We start from the raw sequence: 12,359 nt of genomic DNA, 5'->3' as shown, positions 1-12,359 counted from the left end.
CGACTTTTCAGCTATTAATGATGAAGGAAGTCCCCATGTGCTGCTCATAGCAGTACTTCAAGCATGGGTGGGCACTTAGGTGGAACCACCGACCAGAATGGCTTCCTCACATGAAAGATTTTACAGTGCTACACCACAGTCGAGGTTTCGAGTCCACAACGAAAAAAAAAAACCCCAAAAAACGACTTTCTGTTAATCACTTATAGCACAATGACGACCTGTCCTAATCTGTATAAGCTGTAGAGAAAAATGTATACTTTGTTTACAATGCAAAAATAATGCTTACCATGAAGAAATATATATTTTAGAGTGATAAGTTATTGTTGCAGTCAAACCCGTACTAAGCAGCCAATCAAGGAAGCGAAACAATGTGGCTGTTTAAGGGAGGTAGTTGGCTAAGACAAGTTGATACTTAGACAAAAAGTCAATATGGGAAGATGACTTACTGCTTAAGGCGAGTGCGTACTTAATACAGGTGGTCACTATGTCAGGTTCAATTGTATAACCATTGATAACCATTAAGTGCCCGTTTAGGGGAGTTGGTCACTATTACAACTGTCAACTGCCTAAACTCCCATGTTTATGCAAACAGAAACTTAAATCCCATATTAATCTAAATTGTTGGTCAGCTATTAAACAGACATAACACCTAGGCGCGCCTAGGATCTGGGCGCACTTATGATGAGAATCGATGAGAATCCATTAGGAACATAATTATAGGATATTTTTCTAGTTTTGTTATCTTCAACTGAACTGCAGCATTACGATTTTTACGGAGAAAGCATTTATTGATAGTTGTTGCATAGACATTTGTTTGGCTTCCCGGCACTGCCCGGGTCTTTACGGCGTACGCCGATGTGCGCCGGTCTTGCGAGATAGGCAAAGCGACAAATCATATATTTTCGCGATATAAAATCGAGTAAATATTTGGAAATTTGGGGTTAATACCATTAAAGGTAGAAATATACGCATGAAATATTTTGCTAACTTATTTGGAACAGGCCGCGATAGAAAATCATAAAAAATTGGAAATTCATTTTTTTTATTTGCAGCTCACGTGGCCGGCGTAAGTAAATAAAGAATCCTTACACAGAAAATAAAAATGGTAGAACTTTATTCTTTGTGTAGTTACTTTCTCTAGTACATTCGATAACGCCGATGATTTTCTCGAAAATATAAACATAAAAAATACCGTGAAGCTACTGGTGGTCCTATATACATTTATCAATATGGGGGCAAGGGACAGTAAATTTGAAAATTTAACCAATTTTCGTTGATACCAGTGCGATAAGAAAATCCAATTTTGAGAAATGGCAGGGAATTGTAGAGCGGAAGTATTGCATATACCAAAGAAGTATAAAATACATTTATTTTATAGCTCTTTGCATATACTTAGCACTTCGTCGTGTGACATTTTCAGCCAGCCGATTCCGTTGTTTCTATGATAAAATCAAGTAAAACTCCGGTTTCAGGACATTAAATATTGAGGCAAAAATGTTCCAAAATGCACACCATGCGCGACCTGTACCATATTATCTGCAAATGACTGACCTAAATCATATGTATATTTTTTTTAAAAAGCCAACCTCCGCGCAGGAATATTGTCAAACTACTGTACCGATTAGCCTGGTTCCCGTCGTATACTAATAGTACCTCTGTGTAGCAGTTAAGGGGCAGGTAATCCAGACTACTGTACCGATAAGGGGAAGTAACACTGTGTTCCGATATAAGTGGCCGCCCAATCGTGAAACATCGGGTATTTCCGTATTCTCCGGTTAACAATTGCGTAGCATAAAGGCCGAGGTGATCAGATTGAGTGGCCGCCATGTATTTTTTGTGCTAGCTGCGGGATACTTTGACTTATATTTATCTCATCAACCAGTATATAACATTAATAAGAGTAGATTCGTATATGTATAAGAAAGATAACTGTAGCTATACATCAAGAAATATACACTCGTTATTTCGCGGAATAATACTGCGCTTCTAAAGTTGTGCAGTACGTATTTTCGCTGCAGAACTCACGTATATTTCAGATTATAACCATCTGAAGTTATGTCCTTGAATAGAATGTCGAAACCTTACCTGTCTGAATGCCTGCATCTTAGTTTATTGGTCTATTTAAACAAGTTCAAATTATTTTTTAAGCATTTATTCTATTTTTTTTTTTTTTTTAGTATTTCGTGAAAAAAGGAGTATGAAATATTGACTGGTAGTAAATAAAAATTATTGATACGCTGTCACTTGCCAAGCAGACAGAAAAAGGGAAAACATAAGCGGAAACTTTCTTCGAATAGGGCACACGCATCTTTATCACAGCCTTTGATAAAACCAGGAACCAGCATTCCAAAGAGGGCATTGAAACCAGTAATTAGTAACCAAATAGGGATAGTTAATCGGTCCATTTTCATAATCGATCATCGAAAATAATCGGACAAGGGTTTTCGATCAATTTTCATCGAAATCTTAATCGAATTGTTTTTTTTAAATAACATGAACTATTAATTTATATAAGGATTACTGCTCCTTAATGTGGCAGCTACGTATGATGATTAGTTTAACTGTAAAATAAAAGCTTTGTTTTGAATGACTTGTTTTTATCGTTCAAAGAAATTATTACATGAAATCATTGAAACAAATTTTGAAACTTTTGCCAAACAGAATAGTGAATCAAATATAACATTTTTTTTTATATTAAGAGGTAACAATTAACAAGCTGAATATTGTTAATCTAACACTTCAGTAACATCTTTTCAAATTTCTCATATCTTATGATGACATAATATATATATTCGAGGAAAATCATCAGTATTTATCTATTTGACTGATAAGTGATACATATATCATAAATTGAGTAAGTATGTCTATAGAAAGACGAAAACGGTTATAATTATTAGCAAAGGTTTTACAAACCACAACATGCAAATCAAGATTAGTCTTCAAAGGATGTCCTTCTGCTGAAATATTACCACATGTGAGACTGGGCACTGCCAGAATATGGAAACATCTATCTGGCTCAGTCAGATTTGGCTGATCCGTCACTATTTTGAGAAACTGTTTTGAAACCAAGTGTAAAATAGAAAAAGTGGAAACTCCACAGGTCATAGACAGAGAAAACGAACAAAAAAAACACGTTTGTTCTGAATAGTAGCAAACTCATTTGATCGACAATCGATTACTCAAAACTATAATCGCTTGTCGCCGACTTTGAAATTTTCGATCAATTTTCGATTATAATAGATCATCGAGGCATCACTAATGATGTTATAATGGAACATCTTACCTGCGCCATTTTAGACTGTATATATATAGCATTTCAGTGACACTGGAAGTGCAGCTGAAGTTGGACACAGTCGAACATGTTGCCTCTCTTTGAACAGCTTCGATTTGGCATATTTGAGGTTGGGTGTATGGAGACCAAACTTCGGAGCTATATTCCAGATGTGGTCTAACTAGGGTCACGGACATAAGGGTTTTTGAGCCAAGTTGACCTTTATATTCCTCCGAAAGAAACCTAGGGCTTGATCTGCCTTTTTAGTTGATCTATTAATGTAGGTGACACACAAGAGATCATTTGAAATATCTACATCAAGGTATTTTTGCTGAAGTGACAGGTTCTAGAAATGTATTATGCAGGTAGTATTGTGAGGGAATAGAATGTGACCAAGTCCAAAAAACGACCAAAAATGACCCTTTTTTACCTTTGACCTCTTAAGTGTGACATTGACTTTAAAGTGATAAGAAAAAAAAGAGGACGGGCATTAACTACATATTGCCTATGTGTGTATGAAGTCTGAGAGAGGTAGGTGTAATAGTATTCAAGTAATTGCAGGATCAAATTTATGAGGACACACATATAAAAAGACTGGACAGACAGACAGACCGCATGGGTACTCCTATATAACCCCTCCTTCGAACTTCGTTTGCGGGTTATAATTATGAAGAAATATACTACAGGAGCAAGGGAAAAGCCTACATTTAATAAATAAGTCAGTTGCTAAAAGCCTGGCATACTGTCTTTTTTTACGAAAGTCGGAAACATTTGTACAGCACTGCAAGCAAACATGTATACAGTGAGGACATCACACCGAATTCTCTTTCATTGACGGTTATTAACGAAATGGAGGTTTTAGCAATGATTTTAAATATTTAATTTTACCAAACTAGTATTGTTTCTTTATCCACGAAACAGTGGGATTTATATGTAGATCAATCTTCAAGCAAGAAAATATGTACTTTTGACGCCGACAGTGTGCAAGTTCTGGACAAAATCAGTGATCAATCGAGTTTTTTGCTATAATTTCACCAGTAATCAGACTAACACATTATATAAAGAATCAAAACATGTTAAGCTTCCAATAAAATATAAATATACACACCAACAAAGCACATTAATCATGGAGAAATAGTTTTCTCCAACTTTTAGCGGTCAGCTTATTGTTTTGATCGGTGCAACAGTACAGGGGTTGCTTATGACCGTACGTTCTTTTTTCGAGTCACGGCTTTTAGCACTAAAGACCGGTGTCGATATAAAATTCTGCCAACCGGTCGAGCTAATGTACAAAACTAGACGAATAAATGGAAGTGAAACAAAGAGATCTGTTATATAGGCTTATGATAAGGTACTTCGTGAATTCAGTCAATTTCTATTACACCAGCTATCGATGCAACTCTCTCCTATTCAACACACATTATTCACAGGGAATCTTGGACGTTTCGACCCCAAGACATTTCGACCCCAAGACATTTCAAACCCAAAATTTGATTTTCTTGGACAATTCGATCCCAAAGACATTTCGACCCCTCAGAAATAGTTGTATGATTTCATTTTATATTTCCTCCATTTTGCATATTTTAGAAAATATGAATACCGGTATGACTGAATAACGAAATCTAGTAGATTTCGCGAAATCTAATCAAATTAGCGAAATCTAGACATAAAATTTAAACTAATGAATATCTTATAAAATCCTTTTAAGCTTTTATTAAAAATATATATCTACGTGTGCATGTCACTTTTCAAGAAAAAATATTTATATTTAGGGTGGTTTTGAAGCAAAAAACGTATACAGGTCTTGATTTTGCCGATTCTACATGCGCGGAAATTTCAAGTGACAGGTCAAATCAAGACATAAAATTTAAAGTGATGGATATTTTTTTTTGAAAATCCTTTCAAGCTTTTATCAAAAATATATTTTTACGTGTGCATGTCAATTTTCAGGAAAAAATATTTATAATATATTTTGTATGATTAATAAACGAAAAACTTATACGGATGTTGATTTTGCCCGATTTTATATGCGCTGAAATCTCAACTGAGAGGCAAAATCAAATCTTAAAATTTTAAGGAATGAATATTTTTAAAAGATCCTTTTGAGCTTTTATTAGGAATATATTTCTACGTGTCCATTTTAAGTTTCAAGAAAAAATAATAATATTTAGTGCGGTTTTGAATTCGCCTGATTATGTATGCGCAGAAATCTCATGTGTCCGGCAAAATCAATCTTTAGAAAGTAATGAATAGGAATATATTTCTATGTATCCATGTTAAGTTTCAAGAAAAAATATTTATATTTAGCATGGTTTTGAAAAGAAAATCCAATGTGAGTGTTGATTTCGTCCTATTTTGCGTGGAACAAAATCAAATCGTAAAATTAAACGCGGCTGATACATAAATCCCGTTATTTTCGTTAATAAAAGAACAATTTATAAATGATGATTATTTCGTTATTGTGAGATAAAAATCACTCATTTTTCATATGAAGACATGTACTAATATAGTATTTGAGTCATTCTATATTTTCTTCACATTTTTGGGATGGTAACTTTTGAAAATTAACCATCATCATTTGTTGTTGTCATCTGGTGGATTTAATAAATAGAACATATCTCAATGTAAATTTAACAAAATGCAAGTTTAATACCTCTTCGTTTTACCAAAACAGAACATAATCTGAAGACAGAACCAACATGTTTTCCCTCCTGTAACAATAATATCAGTGACTGATACTTTATCATAAGATACAGTAAATACATCCGTTGGCGTCCGCGTCCCTATTTGGTTAATGTTTTGTATGTAAGCTGGTATGTGGGAATGGATTTAAACTTCACACACTTATTCACTGTGATAAACATACTTACATTGCACAGGTTCCATAACTCTATTTTGCTTTTTTACAAAATTATGCCCCTTTTTGACTTAGAAATTTTTGGTTAAGGTTTTGTAATTGTAAGCTGGTATCTCATTAACCACTTGTGGGAATGGATTGAAACTTCTCACATTTATTTACTGTGATAAACTGACTTACATTACACAGGTTCCATAACTCTATTTTGTTTTTTTACAAAATTATGCCCCTTTTTTGACTTAGAATCTTTTGGTTAAGATTTTGTATGTAAGCTGGTATCTCAGTACTCACTAATGGGAATGGATTGAAACTTCACACACTTGTTCACTGTCATGATCTGACATGCACAAAGCAGGTCCCATAACTCTATTCATTTTTAGCTCACCTGAGCACGAAGTGCTCAAAGGTGAGCTTTTGTGATCGCCCTGTGTCCGTCATCGTCAACAATTTGACTGTTAACACTCTATAGAGGTCACAATTTTGAGCCAATCTTAATGAAACTTGGTCAGAATGTTACGCTCAATAAAATCTTGGATGAGTTTGATATTGGGTCATATGGGGTCAAAAACTAGGTCACCAGGTCAAATCAAAGGAAAAGCTTGTTAACACTCTAGAGGTCACATTTTTGGCCCAATCTTAATGAAACTTGGTCAGAATGTAACCCTCAATAAAATCTTGGACGAGTTCAACATTGGGTCATCTGGGGTCAACAACTAGGTCACCAGGTCAAATCAAAGGAAAAGCTTGTTAATACTCTAGAGGTCACATTTTTGGCCCAATCTTAATGAAACTTGGTCAGAATGTAACCCTCAATAAAATCTTGGACGATTTCAACATTGGGTCATCTGGGGTCAAAAACTTGGTCACCGGGTCAGATCAAAGGAAAAGCTTGTTAACACGCTAGAGGTCACAATTTGGGCCCAATCTTGATGAAATTGGTCAGAATGTTACCCTCAATTAAGTCTTGGACGAGTTTGATATTGGGTCATCTTGGGTCAAAAACGAGGTCACCGGGTCAAATTAAAGGAAAAGCTTGTTAACACTCTAGAGGCCAAATTTATGATGAATTCATGGTCAAGTTTGAATCTGGGTCATGAAGGATCAAAAACCAGGTCACCAGGTCAAATCAAAGGAAAGGCAAGTTTACACTGTAGAGGTCAGAATGTTGATCTTGAGGCTTTATAGGTCGAGTTTAAATCTGGGTCAGGTGGAGTCAAAAACTAGGTCACTAGGTCAAATCAAAGGAAAAGCTTGTTTACACTCTAGAGGCCACATTTATGACTATATCTTCATGAAACTTGGTCAGAATGTTAATCTTGATGATCTTTAGGTCAAGTTCAAACTTGGGTCATGTCGAGTCAAAAACTAGGTCACTGCGTTAATTCAAAGGAAAAGCTTGTTAACACTGTAGAGGCCACATTTATGACAGTATCTTCATGAAACTTGGTCAGGATGGTAATCTTGATGATCTCAAGGTCCAGTTTGAATCTCATGTAGGATCAAAAACTAGGTCACCAGGTCAAATCAAAGGAAAAGCTAGTTTACACTGTAGAGGCCACATTTATGACCATATCTTAATGAAACTTGATCAGAATGTTAATCTTGATGATCTATAGGTCATGTTCAAATATTGGTCAGGTGATGTCAAAAACTAGGTCACCGAGTCAAATCAAAAGTCAAATCAAAGGAAAAGCTTGTTAACAACTAGGTCACTGCGTTAATTCAAAGGAAAAGCTTGTTAACACTGTAGTGGCCACATTTATGACTGTCTCTTCATGAAACTTGGTCAGAATGGTAATCTTGATGATCTCAAAGTCAAGTTTTAATCTGGGTCATGTTGGGTCAAAAACTAGATCACCAGGTCAAATCAAAGGAAAAGCTAGTTTACACTTTAGAGGCCACATTTATGACCTTATCTTAATGAAACTTGGTCAGAATGTTAATCTTGATGATCTTTAGGTCTGTAGGTCAGGTGAGTGATACAGGGCCTTCATGGCCCTCTTGTTTTTTTCAAAATTTTGCCCCTTTTTTGACTTAGCAGTTTTTTGGTTAAGTTTTTGTATGTAAGCTGGTATCTCAGTATCCACTGATGGGAAAGGATTGAAACTTCACACACTTGTTCACTGTCATGATATGACATGCAGTGCAAAGGGTCAATAACCCAACTTCGCATTTTACAAAATTATGCCCCTTTTTCAACTTTTGGTTTGGATAAGCTGGTATCTCAGTACCCACTAATGGGAATGGATTGAAACTTCACACACTTGTCCACTGTCATGAGCTGATAAGCACTATGCAGGTTCCATAACTACGTTTTGCTTTTCACTAAATTATGCCCTTTTTTCGACTTTCGTATTCATTCAATTGACAAGGCTGTTGAATAGTCGAGCGTTGCTGTCCTCAGACAGCTCTTGTTGTTATGGCAGTAACATTTAAACAGAAAACTAAGAACAGTTACTACGTTTATTGAACATAAAAATAGAATAATTGCTCAACAAATGCGAAACATGTCCCGGACTGAAAATAGCGAAAATGTTTTTTAAAAAAGATTTACAACCTCAAGTTTTTTCATAATTGCAATAATTATGTGTTATGTCAAGGACACTGTCTGTTAAAGGAGAGAAAGGTTCTTTTTTAGAAAGTCAAACAATATTTTGATTAGTTTTGAAAGATATAATCATTCTGTAAAACATAACAAAAACATTTTTGACCATATTTTTAAAACATTTAATATAACTCTTCCATTATACATTGTTATGTAACAGGAGTGAAAAATATGCAGAAGTATGTTTAACACCATTCTGTTGTAACAGAAATTCGAAAAATGATATCAGATTGAAACAACATCAACTGTAAAAAAACATACTTATCTTGTTTCACTGTAATTTTTAAAATTAATTATAATGATTGTACAGGTAAATAAAAATGATTACAAGATGACATGTTGTTTATACTAGTGACATATTACTATCATTATATTTTACCAGATTTACATAGCGCTCTATTCAAAATAAACTTTACATACAAAGATAGCCACCCACCACGACAAATTCGTATATTCTACTAGTACAGAAACATAGCGAGATAAAGAGAGAGACAGAGAGAAATCTGGCTAACATAGCCTAGCCCGTCTAGTTCTTTAACATGTCCGGTTACACAAACAAGAAAGAAAATTGAATAACCAGCTCAAATATGCTTAACAATCACCATATACTGGTTATATATTTACCTTTTACCTCTTCATGATTTTGTATGAAAGATTATTCGAAATGTTTTCATTTGTTTTATAATAAATGTGTGCTACTTATTACAAGAATGTTTTCTTTATAAATTAAGTACATCACACCCTGAAGCTAAGTGAAAATGTTGTTGTTTCTTTTCAAATCTTTATTCATATGATGTTTCACAAGCTTTTTCAAATACACGTGAGTAAGGATAACGGCGATTTGTTTACTTTGGATATATTCAAATTCAGCGTCTTGTTTTTCTCTTGATGCATGTGCTATTTCAATGTTTTGCCTTCTTCCGTCAAACCGTGTTATGTTGTTCTGTTTCTGTTCTTCTGCAGGCTATAGTTCTTCAGACATTGAGCTTCCATGTGTTACAATTACCTTTTATCTCTTTGGGCTCTATAACATCAGATGCAACTGTTTCATTTATTATTTTTGGTTCATCTGTTAACGGTTTTGGTTTTATACTTCCTGGAATTTGTGGTGTATCTGACACCACTCTCTGCTAGCCCATCCATGTGTTGTGTCAACTCTGGTATCTGATTTTCAGTCTTTTTAAATGCAAGTACAGTATATATTTGTCATCCCTCTACTTGTTGTACATGTTTTAAGTCCTGTGTCCGGGTTCTTCGTGCATTTCAAGTGTCAACAGTGTTTGTTAGTGATCTACAGGCATATTAATCTGTTTATCTGTCACCTACATGTACCGTACTTCAGGAACTACTTTGTGTTCTCTAACTGATTTTTCTGCAAGATTGTCTAATTTTGATCGTTATTCTCACTGCTTGTTTATGCATGGCTTTGGTTTTGTCCGTACTGTATTTTCTAGCACTTCTGCAACTACTGTTCGACCTATATTTATGGGTTTTTGATCTTCAAGCTCTACTGACCTGTGTGTTACTATCTGCCGACTCACTAAGAAAATCTTGTTCATGTGTCTCCACCACTTGTGTACATGATGTCTTTCTAGGTTTTTGATCTTCATGCACTACTTTATCATTAGTCTTAACTGGTTCATCATTTAACTTTATGGGTTTATAATCAATTACTCCTCAATCCGAATCCATTTGGAGGCAGAAACTTTTATGTCAAGTTCAGCATTTGACATTACCATATCGTCTTCTGTAAAACTACATGTATATTAATCAGTAAGCTTTTTGAAGTTAATTTAGCAAATCAGATCATTTTTAGACTGCAAGTAACCTTAAAAGAACACTTATTTCAATCATTCATCTATATGCCTGTCTGTCCCTTGTATTATATGTCCCAGTTTAATGGGATATTCATGCTCATTTCTTCAGTACTGTTGTCAATGTTGCGTATTTTAAACGAAATACAAAAAATAAGAGTATCTATTCAGATATGCACTCAAACTATAAATGCAAATTGTCATTTACATAACATATTGTTGTCTCTCCTGTAACAGTTACATAAAACACCGATAGTTTCCATGCATGTAAATACAGTCAAACTCGTTTTATACGAACTCATCCGGACCTGGGAAATGTGTACATATCAAACGAAATTCGTATTAATGAATATATGACTTACCGGAAAATCTGTTCGAGCAAGTTGGGCAGTAGCATTGGTATCATCGGTGAATAGATTCCGATATATGGAACTACTTAATAGTTTTAAACTGATTAAGTTAATTTATTAATTAAGTTAAAACTGTATGTGTATTTAAATTGCAATGTGCGGTCGAGGTCCAGAGTGCCAAATGATATCCACTGCTAACATTATTTCTATTATGAAGCTTGTACTACATAATCTTTTGTAAGACACGACCTACCTGTATCGACAATAGAAGGTCAATAATGTGTTTAAAATTATTTACACCTCTTTAAATCTTTACCTAGGTATAATCATTTGGGAAAAAAACATACTTTTTTGCATTGGGATTACCTCCTTTTACGGGAGGTAGATTTATAGGGGGAAAAAGCCCTGGTATTAAAAGATGGAAAATTATAACATTTAAGCTAATTGGGACTTTCAAAATGTGTTCGTATCTACCGATTATTCGTATGAAGTGAGTTCGCTATTACCGAAATAATTTTACAAAGGAAATAGAAGGACTGAGCCGGGGAATCCAGACTTTGTTCGTTTTATCTGAAAATTCATATCAAGCGAGTTCGTATTAAGTGGATTCGACTGTATAACTTTTCTGATTCAAATTTTGAATTAGTACAGATACTCACTAGTTATCATATTGTAAATTCAGTTTGGTTCAGATACACTCAGTGGTATATTATTCATATTTACAGACTGGACGTCTTTCCTGTTACTGCTCTGGACGTCTCTCCTGTTACAACTTTCTTGTAAATACAATTTAAATAGCAGACATCCTATTGTTAAAATGAAACTTAACGGTTATCTTATAAGGAGGCAACACATATTCAAATACAACTTATAGACGTGATATAAAGGTGTATATCAGTTAAAATATAAACAGTTGTCTTTGCTGTCACACAACATGTCTCTCCTGTAACAACAAAACTAAATACATATATGGCAGAAGAATTAAAGATATTAGTGCTATGCTTGCTGATGTATGTTTTTAATTTGGATTTTGAAGTAATTGAAACAATGTTTGAAGTTAATTAGATCTACCTACTCTTCATATAGTTTTATTTTATTCATTGTTTTGGAAATAATTTCATTACTGTAACAGTTTGCGTCTTTACTGTTATAAAAATGGCCGTTGCATGAGTGACTGTTACAGGAGTGAATTATTTTGTGTATTTGTATATCTAAAATAATAATGAATCCCTTAGGGATGCCCGATGTGTTATTTTTGGAGTTGTCGCTTTTGAAACACTTATCTTACACTAATGAAACCTCGCATGTTTTTCACTGTAATGAATTATTCACTGTTACATGAGGGACAGAAAATAAAATTACGCATCTACTTGCCAACTTTCAAATGGTATTTCCTCGATAAAGAAAAACAAATGTCTGCCGTGGCACCTGAAATGTTATCTTGAAAAATGATACTCTTCCA

At 34.4% G+C, this 12,359-nt stretch overlaps 1 protein-coding gene across 1 annotated transcript in view; it reads left to right on the top strand.

Annotated features, from left to right (window-relative positions):
- The first annotated feature begins 4,501 nt into the window (after positions 1-4,501).
- The window catches only part of LOC128548568 (cleavage stimulation factor subunit 1-like), a 35,434-nt gene continuing 27,576 nt past the window's right edge, over positions 4,502-12,359 (top strand). Inside the window, exon 1 of the mRNA XM_053523821.1 lies at positions 4,502-4,622. Within this exon, the coding sequence (XP_053379796.1) occupies positions 4,579-4,622 (44 nt within the window). The 5' untranslated portion in view covers positions 4,502-4,578. The remainder of the gene's footprint in view (positions 4,623-12,359) is intronic.

Source organism: Mercenaria mercenaria, chromosome 14, assembly GCF_021730395.1.
Source record: "Mercenaria mercenaria strain notata chromosome 14, MADL_Memer_1, whole genome shotgun sequence".
In the NCBI taxonomy this organism is placed as follows: Eukaryota; Metazoa; Mollusca; class Bivalvia; order Venerida; family Veneridae; genus Mercenaria; species Mercenaria mercenaria.
Note: the sequence above shows the minus strand (reverse complement) of the source record. Positions and strands in the feature narration are given on the sequence as shown.